The 19,207-nt window shown below is 34.6% G+C and overlaps 1 protein-coding gene across 1 annotated transcript in view; it reads left to right on the top strand.

Moving 5' to 3' along the window:
• Window positions 1-5,026: 5,026 nt before the first annotated feature.
• LOC149549496 (rac-like GTP-binding protein ARAC3) overlaps window positions 5,027-19,207 on the top strand; it is a 35,205-nt gene continuing 21,024 nt past the window's right edge. Inside the window, exons 1-4 of the mRNA XM_089792870.1 lie at window positions 5,027-5,233; window positions 5,431-5,518; window positions 7,903-8,012; window positions 8,126-8,189. Coding sequence (XP_089648996.1) covers window positions 5,135-5,233; window positions 5,431-5,518; window positions 7,903-8,012; window positions 8,126-8,189 — 361 coding nt within the window. The 5' untranslated portion in view covers window positions 5,027-5,134. The remainder of the gene's footprint in view (window positions 5,234-5,430; window positions 5,519-7,902; window positions 8,013-8,125; window positions 8,190-19,207) is intronic.

The raw sequence follows: 19,207 nt of genomic DNA, 5'->3' as shown, positions 1-19,207 counted from the left end.
CATAAAAAGAAGCAAGTCATCACCCTAGATCCAAATCCATTTGGCTCTATCAAATATTATTTACAATATACAACTAATATTTGCAAACACAATGCTATTAATCATAATTAACAAGTAAAGAGGAGTGCAAGTAGTCACACGACCTAGCTTGATTAGTAGAGGTATAAAAACCCTCAACTTGCTGGTAGCTTGAAGTGCCTATTATGACTCCTTCGTAATATAAAATTTAATTTAAACTATGACTATGAACACAAAATGGAAGAAATTCACAGGTGTGAAATATTTACTAGAATTATAATTTATCACATATAGGAACAACTCAATAATGGATGCAAATAGTTGGTGTGCAACAAGGAAATATGAATATAGAAAATGTAGGTATGAACGTGTTCATTGTTATGAAATAAGGAGTAAATAATAATGCATTCCCAAAAATAGAATGAATGTGTTTTGCTAATAAGAATGAAAATCTCATAGATAAAAAATGATTTTTCCTTCAAATACATGCTCAGTTCCAAGATATGTACTCTCGATTGGAGTTACGAACAAGATGAGGAAAGGTGATAGATACATGAGTCACGTTCTTGGCTTACTTTCAATAATCACATTAGAAAAGACGCTAAAGATAAATGATCGATGAAACAATAGAAATATAGACCACTTGGAAAGAAAAATATAAAGGCCCAATGGAGAATTAAAATATAGGCCACATGGAATATAAAGGGTTGACGAGATATTTACATAGAACAATATCAAGAAAAAAAAAAAAAAAAACTTTACACCACATGTTCTATCTATAATGGGACTTTTGTATTTATGTGCTTTTGTGTATGTGACACACACACACACACACACACACACATAATATTCCAATATATGTATGTGTGTATATGTTGTATTTCTAAGTACACATATACATTCATGTACATCATATTTGAATATATACATGTATATACATACATGTATGTACATGTACAATTTCCATGTAAGTACCATGGGTACCATTACATTTGATCATGTTGGACATTCCATCACTTAAAGGTGACAAATGTTCTTATTTTGATTTATGCTCTATTTTTTACTTATATTTAAATTGTGTATGTTGACCTTGTTAGCTTATGGTGATCACCTAGTATACCCTTGCTTGCCTTGTCTAGTTTTCCCTTGACCAAGGTGGTTTAGGACCCATACCTATTAACTCAATGGTAGGTGGTGCCCTCATGCCCTTTCCTTCTCTGGCAATGCTTCCCCCTTCGTCACACTTTTGCAAAAGAATTTTATCAAGGTAGTGACATATTTTTCCAAATTGTTTGATCAAAATAAGATAATCATATTAGCTAAACCACTTGTCATTCATATAACATCATAACAAAAACCATTATTTCAATTTCTCATGAAACATAATGATTAACCGACTCTTCAATTTCACATGAAACCATAATGAACAAATAACACCTCATTTTCACATGTAACCAAAATAAGTAACAATTTAACCAACCAACTCGATTTCACTTGAAGTGTCAACAACTATAACAAAAATTTTCAATCAAGATTTTTTTTGGATATAACAATGATTTGGTAAGAGGATGCAATAATGACATGTGTTGATAGTAATCAAGGAGTCATATTCCCCCCAACTCTCTCTCTCTCTCTCTCTCTCTCACACACACACACACACACACAACACACACACACACGCGCGCGCGCACACACACACAAATAAAAATAAAAAATAAAAAATAAATAAATATATAATAAAAAATAAAAAATGCATGTGTGAGTTTGCTTTGTTTTTCTTTACGGTGAGTTGTTTCATTGCTCGTATTTTTCTATTTCCACCTCACTTGTCTAAATGTGTCATTATGTTCAAGTGTTCTTATGTACTTTGGGACACTTTGGTGCATTTATGTGTGCAACTGCAACATGTTGTGTCATATATTTAGAGTTAAAGTTCTTAAGTTTATCTAGAATGTTGGAACATTGTAAAAAGAAATTCTATGTTATCTTGTTTTTTCTTTGTAGGGGTTCCTTAGAATGGTATTATCTTTAAATATTATTCTTATAAAAAATAAATTTCTAATATTCAATGATAACAAATTTTGAATTACATTCTTGTACATTTTATATGGATGTGAATTTATATCAAATTATGAATAAAGCTCTCTCCATATTACTAAGGTTCAACAATATAAATAGAAATGACATCCTCTATGTGTAATATAGACAAATCTAATTAAAATCATATAAACATGCACTATCAACCTATGTTACGAATGGGATTTGAACATGGATATTTTATTTTCTTACAATAAATCAAATATGAGAATGTATTGATAAAAACAAGTGTACCTATCTCTATAGCTAATGAACACACAAATATTGTGAAGATCTAAATCTTACTTATTGCATGATTAAAAATGAAGTGTCTCAATTCAATAATCACTCGGAATAACAATATTATATTGATATATTTTGATATTCTCCACACTTTTTGATATTAGTGGAATAAAGATATTTATAAATGCCCTTATAGAGTTGGTAATATGTCATAAGAGGAGATGTTCCTCTAGTCAACCCTCACATATATGTAGAAATAGTCAAATCCAACAATCTTTCATAATTCATATGCCTCTATAATTCTTATGCAAAGTAATTAAAAATAAATGCATCTAGAACAACCACAGAGAAAACCCTCATAGGTTTTATAATGATTAAAAAATATAAATTCAATCTAAAATATAAATTAGAAAACCTAAAAGTATGCCAAAAATTAAAATAATATTAGCCTTTGAAATATAAATTCGAAACCTAAAATACAAGAGAAGGTTGTGTGGGATCAATTGGGTTTTTAAAAACTAAGGAAAATAATCTTTTTTTAAGTGTAAGCTAGGTTGACTTAATCATGCATATAAATAAACACAACAACAAAGGTTAATAAATGAGAATTAAGAATCTATATTTTGGATACTTACAATATAGTAAATACACAAATATATTTATAGAAACAAGTTGACTTAGCTGTATGATCCTTGAATATACAAAGATTGATGAATATTTGAATCTCATATGCCACACGATTAGGAATGGAGAATCATAAATTGATAATTTCCTTGGAAACAAAATATATTGTGACATTGCATAGAGACAAATCTAGGAGTGAGGTATAAATCCATACTCACAACTAGTCCTAAATACTACAACTTGCGTTGAGTGATCAACAATCAATTCTTCTTGATGTATCTTGATTTCCTCTAACTCAATCCTAGTGTACAAATACAAATGATAAAAGACAACAAGTTCTAATCATCCATATGCCTCTGCAATAATTTTTTGTAGAATCAAATTCCTTTTAGAGTATCAATGGAAGTGTGTATAGAAAAAGATTTCTCCTTATGTGATCACCTTGTGGTGGAGAGGTGAATTGCTTGGGTTCAAATCCCCTCCTAGCCCAAAATAATTGTTAATGCTAGTTTGGGCCCACCTCAGAGGACGTTTAGGAGATTGGAGGTGGGTGTGACACTTGTGGTCATGCTGGTCGTTGTGGAGGAGAATTTTGGAAGTGGTGGTCATATAAGGAAGTATAAAAGATGGTGTTGTAGAGGAACTTAAGGATTGACTAAGCAATACCCTCATTGGGTTGGAGTGCTCACAAACCCCATGACAAACTATGTAGGTTGTGTGTTGCTTGTGAATCCAATTTCACCTTGGTAGGTGTTGCTCACACTCTGTGTCAGACCCATGCAAGTCTTTCATGCTTGGTGTTTGTGTACCTAACCCTCTTGGGTCTCTTACCCCTACATGCTTGGGGTCCTTGTTGGGCTTCCATGGTTTTAGGCTTGAATTGTTATGTCTAGGGACGAGGTCCTGTGATATATAGATAACTAATATATACTTGCATGACAATAGTATATGACAATTATACCTTTATTATATATCATTGTAAATAATTAAAATGTACCATATATATATATATATCAAATGTTGAGAAGGATCATACAAAAATATTATCAAATTTATACAAATTAATAGGTAAATAACTAAGGTCCTGAAATGAGACATTACAGGTCCCCTAATTTGTGGCTTCACTAGTTCATAGCTCTAGTCAAAAGCATTTACTAATAAAAAATATATTCTCATTTCAATTTAATAATTGTAATGAATCCATTAAATGCCTCAAAATACAAGAACATACCAACATATCATGCAAACATATGTAGAGTCAATCCTAGGTAGGAGGGGTAAGGATAAGAAGTTGATCACATTTAGTTTCAAAAACTAAATTTAGAGTGCAATGAATCTATAAGTGCAAACTAGTCCCTAGATACAAAAAGGTTGGATCTTGATGGATAACATGTGCATAGAAATGATGTCCGAGAAAGTTGTGATACAAAAGTGAATACATCTTATATAAAGATATGTGAACTTGCAAATTAGATGGATAAATACGAAGATGAATAATATACATATAAAAACAAGTGTAACTAAAAAGATAGATACTATAAAATAAAAGACTCAATTTTATACAAAATTATACTATTTGCCATAATAGAAATCTCAATAAATATAAGACTCAATTAGAATTTAAAAAACTAGAAGCAAGCTAAGTCTAACTACACATTTGTTTTTTAAGACTCCACCATTACTTTAACCTATAAGATTTTGAGAATGGTGGTGGTCATCATCACCATTGCCAACCTACAATTTGTTAAAATTCTCCATTAGAATCTTTGGATAAGGACTCAAGCTAAAAGGAGGGATACATTGTCATGCATGGCATCACATTTGTATGAAATTTTCAACCAGGGCACATCAATAAAAATCATCACATGTGTGGGTCAAGACCACTCACTCTTTTTAACACTTTCCTTGTACCCCACCTTTAAGTAGAAAAGGAACGAAAAGATTTTGAGGGCATTAAGTCCTTTAGACTTTGGAAGCTTTGCTAACTACTATACACCTACTCTACTTCCACCGCAGTCATCAACACCATACATCTTTTTCAACCTCCTTCCCTCCCTCCACAATTATCGACAAAATCATTACATGCAATCGCTCAAATATGTAATTTAGGAAGGAAACAGACGCATTTGGTTTGTGACATAAACCATAAGCCTGGAGAATAACAAGATTAATAATGAGCACATCTAGATTTATAAAATGCGTGACAGTTGGAGATGGTGCAGTGGGCAAAACCTGTTTGTTGATCTCTTACACCAGTAATACTTTCCCCACTGTAAGTGTTTCATGTTCCTTTTGACTGAACTTTTGAATTAGGTTAATTAAATTGAAGAACACAGTGTTCGGTGTCTGTATCCGTCCCTTCTAATTAAAGAGTTCTAGACAAGTTTATGGTTAAATCAAGCTAAATTAAGTTTGATTTTAGTTGAATGTTTGGCATATTGATTCTGTATTGTGTAAGGTGGTTGCTAGGATTACGTGCCCACTGTGTTCGATAACTTTAGCGCAAATGTTGTCGTGGATGGCACTTCGGTTAACCTCGGCCTCTGGGACACTGCAGGTGATGCTATTAATAAGCCCGGCCTCTGAGTCTATTTTTTGTTTGGTTAAATTTGTTTTAATTTTACTGTCGCTACAAATTTCATAATTTTGATTGGGTAAATTCTTCCTCTTGGGGCAAGCTTTGTATGTTTCTTTAATTTTGCTTCTTTTAGAAATTTAATGTTTTTGACTGGGTGAATTCTCCCTTTTGAGGCAACTTTTGCTATATTTGTATATTTTTTTTGCTGTTGTTAGAAACTATATGTTTTTGATGGGTAAATTTTCCCTTTTGGGACAAACTTTGCTCTGTATGCCACGGACTGAGGTTATCTCTTATTCAAAGTCACCCAGGATTTCCTCCGGGCAGTTAGCCTGTTTGATTTCATATGTTTTTACCCAATTTTAACTCTTCATCTCACTCTATTTTGAATGCCCGATTGCCTTACCACATCAGCTCATCCCATGCAACACTTGCAATCATTGAAGTTTATTTGTTTATCATGTTTACAGGGAAGATATTGTTGAAATTTATTAGTTTCGTAAATTATGTTTACAGTGGACAAATTTTATTGGAAAACTTCATAGTGACCTCTAGTTCTTGAAAATTTTCATGCTTTTGAATTGTAGATCTAAGGTGTACCTACAAACACATTTTCATAAGATTTCCGGAAATGGAGCTCTTGTTCTTTAATTATGTTGGTCCACGTTTGAATTTTAGATTATGAAATCTAACTGCCGGATTTTGTGTGGTTAATTTGTTAAATCTGGGGTGTATCCCTCAGGCTACATTTTCCATTGATGAAATCTATTTGTTTGTTGGAGTCTGTTTACAGGGAATACTTGCTACTGAGCAATATCACAGGGAACTGTAGTTGTTGAAATTGTAGCTGCTGTTGTATTTTGGATCTAGGGTTTCGACACTAGGACTGTTCTTAATTATGTTTACTTGGTTTAATTTTTGGTAATGAACTCCTATTGCCATTGTAAATTTAGTTATTTTGATAGACCCTGGGTTGTATATGTCAGGCTTTAATAACAATGATGGCACAATAATATGCTTGGCCTCTGATTCTGTTTATCATTTTGTTAAAACTTGTCTTTGTTGTTGGAAGCAGGACGCCTTTTTGAAACTCTGTATGAATAATGGTGTCATGAAGTGGGGATGAAAGATTTTTCTAAAACAGCGCACCTGACAGAATTTAGAATGTTTAACATAGGATTTAGACATATAAAGTTCATATAAATGGTGTAAAAGTTGCTGCTCAGAAAAAATAGGTGCTTTCTAGAAGACAATAAGTTGCAAAATAATTTTAGAACCTTATTAACTACATTGAAAGTTGGAACTATCATGCAACAATAGAAATGTTAACTGGGTGGGGACAGGTCCAGCATCCATCTGGCAGGTATGCATATGCATATGCCCACCATTGACAAGATAGTTGTGATTGTACTTCTTCTCTCAAGCACACGTGCATACATAGTTTCCTTTTGGGAAAACGGTACTTTCTAACCTCAATACAATCCCATCATTTGGTTCCCACCTTTTGATTAATAGATTAAGTCACTTTCTAGATATGAAATATGACACCCCTAATCCTAGCCCAGCCACAAGAATGTTAATTTCCCTTTGCAGAAAACAGAGATTTCCATTCTAATTATTTGGTTGGCCCATCTGCCAGTTCTCAGCATTGGATTGATAGATTGAGCCAGTTACCCTTGTATGAAATATCATACCCCTACCCCCTTGTGTGAATGCAGAATCTTCTTTGAAGAAAGGAAGGCTTTTTGATATTATCAGTTGGTAAAATACCTGTTGATTCTCTCCTTTAGGCATTTGCCCATATATTTCAGTGGCACACCTTTCTACATCAACATGAATGTGTAATTGTTTGTGGATGAAAAAGGCTTTCCTATCATTTTTTTGGTTTTTTTGGGTAATTGTTAAGTGGGGTGGACTCTTAGGTGCATCTTAGTCACAGAAGAGGAGAGATATATTTGCAGGAGTCAGAATATATGAAAATATTTGATAACCTTGCACAAAAACACTTGGAGCAGCTCTTGTGGGTACACGCTTAACCAATATTTAAATGGATCTATATTGATTTTAACTTTTAAGTCCAAGGATGAGTTGCTGTAACGGTTTTCAACTGGATTTTTATTTTAAGGAATGATTCATAAGGGTGTAAAATCTGGCATGTTTCCAATTACTTCACTTTCTTCTGCTTGTTGTATTTAAGAAAGAATCAATTTACTTGCTGCTGCGAGATTGGTTAAACTTAGAGTAATACCAGAACGATGTGCATTGTTCAGTTTCCATGAGCAGTTAATTCTCCATCTTAATGGGTTTTGATGACATTTTTTGGTGATGGATGCCTTTTATTTTTTGTATGTTTGCTTGATCAGGTCAAGAAGATTACAATAGATTGAGACCCTTGAGCTACAGGGGAGCTGATGTTTTTCTTTTGGCATTTTCACTCATCAGTAGGGCTAGTTATGAGAATGTATCCAAAAAGGTGTGTTTTCTATGTTTTTCTTTTTGTCATTCTCAATAAGATTAGTCACAGTGCATATGCTACCATTGATTCTGCTTTGAGTTACTTACTGAGATGATTTTATGATCACACAGTGGATTCCAGAGCTGAGGCATTATGCCCCTGGAGTTCCGATAATCCTTGTTGGAACCAAATTAGGTTAGTACATAAATTATAAATCTGAGTTATGCCATTTATTGAACTGCATGAATTGATTTTAGACAAACAAAGTTTTCAGGTTCTGTCTCACTGAAAAATTCCTATATGTTTAATTGAGACATAAAATGCAAAAATGCTGGATGTATTTAAAGCATTCTTCTTTTGATTTTGCTTGTGTAGTAATCACAGTTGGACCAGTCTCGTGTGTTATCTTGTTATTTCTTCACTTCTTTCTGATCTTATTGACATTAAATCTGTTGAGAACTGAAGCATAAGTTAAAATTGATCTGGCCTGTTTATTTTGACACCCTTCTATATCTACTTTTCTAAATTTTATTGGTCTTCACAATGTGATGTGGTAGTTCATACTTAGTATGCTTTCGTTCCAACCTTCTATTGTGCTATATACCTCATAATTGCTTTTAGGCAGATAATGCATTGTCTGGGCTTGAATAAATGTGTAGTTAAAATGCCTTCTTTTAGCTTTGAGGTGCGAATTCAACAAATTCGAAAGAATTACAGATGCATGGTTCAAAATTTTGCTTGTAATTTTGTAAAATGTAATATCAGTAGCAATCTCTCTTTTTTTTTTGTAAGCAACTAGTTAATACAACAAGATGTTAACTGTAACATGCGATTCCAATTATTAGGATATGCAAGGTTTAGACATCATTAACAAAGGAAGGGAGTGGGAAGAAAAATGTCACCCACAATATGTCTTTGCAAGAAGCAATGACCAAATGCTTAACCACCATGCACAGGTTTAAGAAAAAGATTAAAGATTGTCTATGCTTCTGTTAATAGCCAACACCTCTTCATTCAGAAATTGCAGATCATGAAGAGACACATGCGATCTGAATTGCCAAATCAGAAATTGGAACGGGTACGGGTGTGTGGGTGTGAAATGCCAGTACGACGGAATTTTTTGTAGGGGGTTGGTATGTTCATACAAATATTTACACATGCACATACATACATACATACATATGCATGTATGTACATATGTATCTATATAATGTTGCTGACAAATAGAATTGAGTTTAGAATGTCATCTACCAATGCATGTTCTAATATGTACGTATGTATGTATCTATATGTATGTATGTATGTATCTATATAATGTTGCTGACAAATAGAATTGAGTTTAGAATGTCATCTACCATGCATGTTCTAAACAAACCATTGCAAATTTCAAGCTTTGGAACATATCATTCTATATTGATTCAGGTTTCTGTATGAAAAAGTTCTGGCCAGAATCTCATGATTGGTAAGTTTAGAGTTTGCTAATCAGCAGTCTAGGCCTTAAAAATATCTAAAAGAGCAAACTAGAATAACTAAATAATTTTCCATTTAAAAACACAAATCCCAGATTTGTACCCACAGGAGATTTGTTTCAGAATCAGATTCCGGTACATTCCATACCTGGAATCACCCAGAAAAGTCCCCCAATTTAGCAGCTTAGCAGAGATGCCAAGATCCCTGAACCCTTCTTAAAGTTTACGCCCTCTTCACACAGGTCCATCCACATCCATGTCCAGAGGAGACTGAAGCAAGAGGAGTAGCACCCATTTATGCATCATCACAGAGGGGGCAATGTGTGCCAATTTTGCAATGAAATCTATTAGAATGGACCCAGGTGGCTGTAACAAACCATTATTTTCATATTCACGGCAGCCTAAAGTACTCTTAACCTAATTTAAAGAATTGAAATGAAGAAACCTTATGTTTTGAGTAAACGATGATCTGAACTTCACCCCAGAGAGGAGAGGATCCTGGGCCCTAGCCAAACTATGTCTCTTAGCTATTGTGCAACCTGCAGACCAAAAAACTCAGGTTTTGGTCCACCCAATCACAATGGAAGCAAGAAGCTGTCAATGAGAAGCACAAAACCAACTGATGAAAGGTAAAGCCACTACGCTATTATATTTATGAATGAGATCACACAAAAGTGGAGGGAAGTAGGGGAGAGGATGCAGTTAAAACCAATTGCTGATAAAAATGAACACTAACATCATTTTAAGAAGAGGGGATACCTCACTAAACAATGATTAACTGAGACCTATCTTAAGAATTTTAATCACTCGAGGCCAAGACCTAAGGAGGTATTGGAATGGAAAGGAGCTTTTCCATACATGACCCAGAGTTTGGGCAATCACTTACAAGCACTGAGAAGTGCATCTTTTTAACTCCAGCGTTTGCCAAATAGATGGCCACCTGATCACTTTCTCAAAAGTAATGGGTGAGGAAGATATTATCAAACCCATTACAAACCATACTTCTTCAGAAAGGCCATGAAGCTTCCAATGTGGGCAAGACATTCCACTCAAGCCTCAAATCACAACCACTGAAACCCCTTTTACATCCAGCTTTTTGCAGTCTAGAGTGAATGGCATAGAAAGACCCAACACCACTGCTTCCCGCTCAACCTCATTGTTAAATTTAGTCCTCAAGAAAAAGAAACCAATCTTCACAAATTGACCACAAGAATACCGGGTCTAGATAGCTACTCTATCCCCTGCAATTCCCAGATTGCCTCTAGAGGCACCATCAAAGTTCAGATTCAAAAACCCACTTGTGGGCAGGATCTATTTAGCTGGCTTATTACTACTCTGATTACCGTTTAGTATTGTACCCCTCACTAATGGGGCTGTCAAGAAGAAGGTTGTGGGATGTCTTTCTATACTTTGAACACAATGAGAGAAACACCGAGATATGTCACATGTCATACTGATCTGTAACAGAGAGCTAATTTTAAGAATCATTGATTCATGTATAAGCATAAAACCATAATTACAAGATTTAGACCTGGCAGTTTGATATACCAAACCAACTCTGAGTCAACATAAAAAATCTTAGCCAAAGATTTGGCTACTCAAGACAAGTTCTGATCAGTAAGAAAGGTCTTATTTCCTCTGCTATGTAACTATATAGCCTTCAATACCGAAGCTCTATACAATTGAGATCTGCCATTCTTCATTGCTTTGGAAAGTTTTGTAAGATACCAAGTTTGGCAAGTTTATTGTATTTTCTGATAAGTGACATTTGGGATAATGATAAGCTGTACACATGAATTTTATTTTCAGAGGTAGCTATGTCAGAATAGGCTATTATAAATTATTGATTCTTAGAGTTCTAATTTAGGCAGTTAAAAAAATTTGAATTCATTTTGTGTTCATAAAATAAATATTTCTGTTAAGTTTAAGCTTAAAGAGATCAAATTTCCACAATCCATTGTATTACATTGATTTGTTTCTGGATTTGATTGTGTAGAGATTTTTACGATCAACATTTCGAATCACACTACGTGATCCATCATCAGGATGAAAGAGAGCAAGAGATGACAAACATGCCCTAAATTTGAACTTCTGACCTAATGTGCACTAATGTATGTACAAAGTTAATTGAAGAGGACAGTAATTTTAAGAGCGTTGTCTGTTAAAAGACAAAATCCATGGTGAAGGATAGTGTTCATGCTATTCATGTAGCCTGCTTAGGACTAAATTAGCATCCATGTGTTTCAAGAGAGTTTATGTTTTTTCACTAGCTACTATCTAAGAATTTATTTTACTGTCAATTGGGGTTCTATTTAGACGTCTTCTCCAAATAGTTTGATGTTATTGCCTTTTATTTGTCAAGTGCTAGAACACTCTTTAAAACTTAGATGTAAATCTTAGTTACTGGTCTTGAGATTGGTTTGGGTTTGGATTTGGACAACTATTTTGGGGGTTGATTTTTGTTCCTACACAAACGTATAAATATCAGAAATATATACATGCTTGCAGCAAGTTCTAAATATTACATAGCATCATATGTTGTAGGGACAAACACATCTACCCAACATTAAAGTTATACATAGGGACACACACAATCTTCTGACAACAATTATGATTGGGGGCATATATGTCCAATTATAATGATCAACTCTTGTGATTGGGGACAAACACTTCCAATCACTTCACCATCTCGTAGATGGGGACACACATTCATTTACAAACAAATAATAAATGTGATTGGGAATATAGCAGTGAAGCCCAGGAATTTGCAGCCCCCCGCAAAACCTTGAAGTACCCGTCCCCGAGATGTCCCTGCACTAGGTACTTGAGTACCCAAGTACCCCCATCTCCACCATTCCGCAACCACGTTGTCGATGGGAAGGGTACATGAATTTTGATTTTTGAATGTTACTATTGGATATGTACTATATTACTATGCTAAATGTTCAATGGCTTTGGTTCGTGTTGCAATTTTGCTATGTTCAAGTATTTAAATTTGGTATGCTATACCGAAACATCATTTCATAACTACTATTTCAAGTTCCATATGTATAGAATACGACCGCCCCTTGCCCTCTTGCCATCATCCCCCCAGTGCCCCCCCACTGCCTCGAAATAGAGGCCCGTTGTCCCTCGTCCCAAAAACTTGTCCCGAGGTACTCCAGTGCTGGTGTTACATTGGAATATAGACATTCAACTAAAACATAAAATGCTTGAGCATGAAGCCTTTATTGTCGCTTATGCAACCACAGTTATAGATCATGCTACTCTAATCACAAATGACATGAGATGGTTGTCACTGCCATCTAGAAACCAATTTTGGCTTTAGTCATTTTGGCACTAAAATTTATATCACTAATGCAATTTCGTGGCCTGATTGCTAATAATTGACGCCCCCTGCCCCCCAACCCCTCAATACTGATTTTGCATACAAGCAAAAGTGTGTGCAATTACAATTGAGGCAATTTTATTTTTGGTATTTTTTAGCATTTTGATACTTAACTTGAGAAATGAATTATATACTTAACAAAATGATTTACCTCAACTTTAGCAACACTCTACATTTTTACTAGACTTTTAGCATGGAACATTTTTGTGAAAACCTCTATGAAAAACCACTAAAACATTTTGAGACATTAGATAACAATGAACTGCCACTGTATAACTATTAAAAATTAATTAGAAGCTATTCCCCAACTTTTTCTTTTAATTGGCGGCTTCACAAAAAGCTGCAATCATTTGATTTGTGCAAGCTATCTCAACTCTTCCACACTTTACTCTTTATTTTGCAAATCAGTAAGGAGGAAATACAATTACTACAATAAAGTCAAGATGACAAGACAAGAACAATTTAAGGAGAAGATTTCCAAAATGAAGGGGATGAAGAAAATTCAGTAAGATGAAGCAATTTGGGAATATGAGCCATATCCATTAATCGAAGGCCAAATAATCTCGAGTATCAAGAGGTATTGATAGAGATGCAGAGACTTTTTTATATTGATGAAGTGGAATTGAAACAAAGACAAAGAAAGAAGAATACTTTGACTGTGGAAGCTGAGGTGGCACCTAGTCCTCGTCTTCAACCAATCAAAGGATTTTAAGTTGACATCTCCAAGTTCATCCCATCAAACTAATTCACAAGTAGACATTAGGAAGGCATTTAATTTATTGCTACAAGTAATTTTTTCATTGGTTCATCCTTGAGAGAATATGTATTTCAAAGCAATGTGATTTTTTCATTGGATGACATTAAATATTTGTGTGTGGTGGTTGTAACTAATCCTAATTAGGGTTTTCTTGGAATTATATTACTGTTGATTCAAATCAATTTGGGCCTTTATTGTAATTAAGGCCTGACCTTCTTTAGTCATTAGGCATAGAGTAGTAGTTATGATAGGAGGAGGAGATCAAAAATTGTTCCAAGTCTATGCTGAAGATAGTATTCAACTTTCATTGAGGATATGACGGATATGTGTCATTTCAATATATTTTTAGGGTTTTTATGTCTCAAAGTTTTCGTTGAAGTTCATTGAATATAATGGACAAATGTGGAGATATGTGTTGGATCCCATGGTTCATACCATTTGTGGTTTGTTTATTACAAATTGTATTGTATGGTTAGAATGATCCACTCAAGCACATGTTCAATTGTGGATGTTCATTTGTATTGCACCAATATTGGGTATTTAGATGAATGTTTACAATATGAAAATCCCATGTTACTTTTGGAGATTGCATCATGTTTTGCATAGTTGTTTCCACGTGTTGAAGTAAAGCTTGGTTCAAGGAATTTTAATATTTAAACATCATCCATTGTTATCATCGTCTTTAGGAAATAGCTTAAACCTTTTAACCCTTTACTTTTTCGTCTTTCTTTGAATTTCAAGCCGGTTCAATAATTTAAGTTTCAACTACTTTGAGGGAAACTAATAGATTAAGTCCAGGAACATTTATGTAAGTCTCCACGTGATTACCAGCAATATTACATCGTATAAACTAAATTATATGGAACATAAAGTCACAAGTATGCATTGCAAGCCTTTGGGTTGCTTCATTTGATCACACATTTGTTACATTGTGTAGCATTTGAAATTTCCTTGTTTAAGAGGATAGAATATTCAGTACGATGGAGTGGTCACAAAACTCACATTAACATAACAGAAATAATATTCTTTCTTCTTCTCCATATTCATTCAATGACATTATATCTTTATAGGATTGAAATTCAAACATCCACATTGGGTTTAAGTTCTGCAATTTCCTGTTCCTTGGTGGAATATCTCGAATTGAGACGGTAGGGGTAGCAATTTGAGCGATTCTTGATCCGGAAGCATCTGTGGTGGTGTGTTAAATATGCTACATCAAGCTCTTTAAATCTGTGTAAACAATTTCAACTTCCTTTTCTCTTTGAGTTTTTTTAATCAGTCAAGCAAAAGTGTTGAGCTTGTTCACCTCCCTATTGTTGTTATGTATTGGATGGCCCAAACTGATTTGTGCTTTTATCAACTTCATCTACTCCCTTGCCCTAAGGAACGTCTTATCATTACATCTTGAGTCGTAGAACTTTTTTGTAATACTGTCCTTTTAGGTGTTCATTTTGAACTTTCATATAACTTCTCTATTTATCTGGCTTAGCTTTTTAGGAGTAGGGTCTTCTCGTGTAGCTCTTCCAATTCCTTGGGAATTTCTAAACAAATTTCATGAATGCCAAGTGATATACCAAAATCAATGCCTTTATTTACTTCCTCAAGAATGTGTAAATTGTTAAGGGTGAGGAAGTCCCATTTCAAATTCATCAATCTCTTCAGGCATTTCACACAGACGACCTTTTGGTTCTTTATCTTTCTCTGCATCTCCCTCTTTGCTTTCCTTAATTAGAGCTTCTTGCTCAGTCTCTTGCAAAAGTAGAGTTTCCTCTCTTCTATTGCTATTAACTTCTCCCTGTGTCAACTTTGCCTTTTCCAGAATTCTTTTGCAATCCTAACTGTTAGACATTCTTGGAGATGACAAGAACATTGTTTTGGCTGGAGAAGTAGAAAGAGTTACTATTATTGGCTGCTTGTCCTTAGAAATCACTTCTTGTTCCATTTTCCCTATTGGTGACCTTCAAACAGTTTGAGTCATCATTGGGACATTGCTATGGATAACAATCCTCATGACACAATTGAGGGGGGGGGGATGAATCAGTTTAGTGCTATCTTTATAAATTTTATATTTTTTAACAAAATCTTCAATTAAAGATATAACATTGCATAACAAGATGAACAAGATAAAATCCAACACCACAAGACACAAGATTTTTGTTCTCCAGGGAAACCCTGTTAAGGGAAAAACCCTAGTGGGGATTATACTCACAAGACCATGCATTAATATGAAAATGTCCTTGTTAGGAGAATTGACCATGTTAGGAGTCAATACAAAGCATTTAGTACATTAGTCCTTGTTCAAGAACAAGTCCTTGTTAAAGGACAAAACCCTTGTTAAAAGGTTGTTGAGAGTTGATAGAGAATAAAAGGCTCATTGCTCGAGCACACTGCTCGAAAGGTGAAGGTTAAAGCCACCTTCAAGAGGACTCACTGTTCGAAGATTGAAAGGTTAAATACACCTTTGGTGAACTGACTGAATGACAACTCAATTGCCTAGGCTTTACACTTCCAATGAAGTGCTCAAGGTATAAGCATATATTCTACTCGTACCTTTTTTAATGTGTCTGACCTACCTTCACCGCTACTCTGATATCCAACATCAAGGCTCACATCTATATTATCCACATCCCATATCTTGCATTACAACAAAGGAGTTACTTTCCTTTATACAAATTACAAACAAGAAATTAGGTCGGCCTATTAGGACTTCCCCAATGCACAAATAATTACACTAACTCATGATAAGACACACACCATACCTATTACAAATATCAAAATACGTGCCAAGATCCATGATCAATGCTCACTAATTCATAATACATGTTACACCATCCAGTCGGCTCGCAAAAGCAATTTATCTAAACAATATGCGCAATTGACCAATACAACATGAACTAAATGAACCAGAAATCTCAAAGAATGCACTAGACCAAGTCTTCTATCATGCCTAATGCTCGCATTCATTAATTCCTGCTGACCAACAACTTATACTCAAAACACAGTAACCATCAATGACATAATTCCCCGGCATTGGTTTGTAACCAGTCTTCATCAAAACATCTGTAACTCTCTCAGATCAACACATAAAACTTTGCGACCATAGACATAGTGCCTACACTCACTCTGCAACATAAATCCAAGCTCACATACTCGAAAATGCCATACACTGTCTATACTGTCATGCTCAATTGCCTGTAACACACAGAATCATAGTCTGGTAACTTATTGCTAAAACATCTGAACATATGTTGACATCAATGACAAATCCTGTATGTCAACACCTCATATAGAAACAATACCAATCAATAATCTCCCCAATATTCAACAATCTCCCCCTTTGGCAATGATGGCAATATACATGTGAAAAAACATCAATCCAAAAGTAGCATCTTAATACAACTTTTTGGATATCCTCAACAATGCTCCTCTAATTACAAAACTTTCCCCATTATGAAATACTCCCCTCAGATGGAAGTTTTTCACAAAATCTCTCCACCTTTGACATCAATGGCAAAGGGTGCCAAATAATGCCAACTCTAAAATAATCTCTCCTTTTGACAACTCCTCTAATTCAAGCATCATCCTTGCTACCCAATAGCAAATCAAGTGCCACAAAACATATCAGGTGCTCTAATCAACAAATCTTTTTCCCTTAAAAATAGAATTAATGAGTTCTATGACCTTACTCTGACCGTAATGACTCCTCCCCCCGAGGAGCAACACCAAAACATCACATCCAGACTTATGATAATGCTTAGATTAGCTCTGGATCGATGCATTGATGCATCATTTAATTCTCACAAGCTGGGGCCATCACCCCAAGGATACCTTTGAGATGGTCAAAGGTTTCTTTAGGCAAAGGCTAGTGAAAATGTCTACTATCTATTCTTTTGTGCTTACATATTCCAACTTCACTTCTTTCTCTGCAACTCTCTCTCAAAAAATGATACTTGATTGATATATGCTTAGTCTTTGAATGCAAAACTTGTATTATCACAGTGAATAACAATAAGCTCATCAATTACAATACCAATATCCTTCAACATCTGTCTCATCCATACCAGCCAAGTGCAATTAATTGCAGTAACATCATACTCTGCTTCGAGAATGGACTGAGATATGCAATACCACTTCTTGGTTAACCAAGAAACCAATCCCTTTCCAAGAAAGAAGGCTCATCCACTTGTACTTTTCCTGTCATCCACACTTCCTGCCCAATCAGTGTCAGTAAAAGCATACAAAGTGAAATTATTAGATCTATCATACGATAAACCTTAATCCAATGTGCCTTTTAAGTATCTAAATATTCTCTTCACAGCTGCCAAATGAGTCTTTTTAGGTTCTGCTTGAAATCTTGCAACAATTCCAACAACATTAGATATATCTGATCTTGTGTGAGTTAGATATCGCAATCCACATTGATCTATATCTTGTCTGATATGCATTTGTCGAGTCATCTGTAAAAGATAATATGCAACCTGTAACCATAGATATTCCTACTGGTTTACAATTCTCTATCCCAAACTTCTTCAACAAATCCTTAAGGTGCTTAGTTCGAGATATAAAAATTCCATTCTTATTTTGAGTGAATTGCAAACCTAGGAAATATTTCATTTCCTCTATCATTGACATTTCAAATTCACCTTTCATCTCATCAGCAAATTTGTTACTCATCTCATCATTTCCACAAATATGATATCATCAACAAAAACTTCAATAATCAAGATACCATTAGAGTTAGTCTTTAAGTACAAATTACTATTTGCACTACCTTTCTTGAAACCAAGATTTAAATGTTACTTGTCCAATCTAGCACACAAAGCTCTTGGTGCTTGTTTCAATCCATAGTACATACAATGCATTTTTCAACTTACATACCATGTCTTCTTCATTAGTTAATGGAAAAGCATCTAGTTGTTCTATGTAAACTTCTTCTTCAAGTTTGCCATTCAAGAATCCAGATTTCACATCCATTTGATAAACTTAGAAGTCCTTATGAGCAGCATAAGCCAAAAACAATCTAACCGCTTCAAGTCTAGCCACATGAGCAAATGTTTCATCAAAATCAATCGTGCTTTATTCCTTACAACTTCACCCTATTCATTCATCTTATTCTTGTAAACCCATTTAGTTCTTATATCATTGTTATTCTTAGGCATGAGAACCAATTCCCAATGGTTATTCTTCTCAATCTGATCCAATTCTTCCTGCATTGCCTCATTTTAAGATTCATCTTCACAAGCTTCATCAATAGACTTAGGCTCTATTTGTGAAATCATAGGCCATTTCTCATCTTAGCTCTTGTCGTTACACCTTTATTTGCATAACCAATAATCTGATCATCAGAATGATTCAATGATACATACCTTGGATTCTAGGAATTTCCCTTTGCTCTTCAACACATACCTTAATCCCATTATCAATCTCAAAAAACTATTCTGGTTTGTTCTAGGAATTTGCCTTTGCTCTTCAATATATACCTTAATTCCATTATCAGTCTCAAAAAACTATTCTGGTTCTTGTTCCTGATTTTGATTCTGACTTTGACTTGTAGATGCCTGATTTAATCATAATCATAAACTCTTTCCTGTATCTGAAA

This window comes from Cupressus sempervirens, chromosome 7 (assembly GCF_028749045.1).
Source record: "Cupressus sempervirens isolate cs-2001-9-10 chromosome 7, ASM2874904v1, whole genome shotgun sequence".
Classification (NCBI taxonomy): Eukaryota; Viridiplantae; Streptophyta; class Pinopsida; order Cupressales; family Cupressaceae; genus Cupressus; species Cupressus sempervirens.
This window is presented reverse-complemented; position numbering and strand designations above follow the sequence as displayed.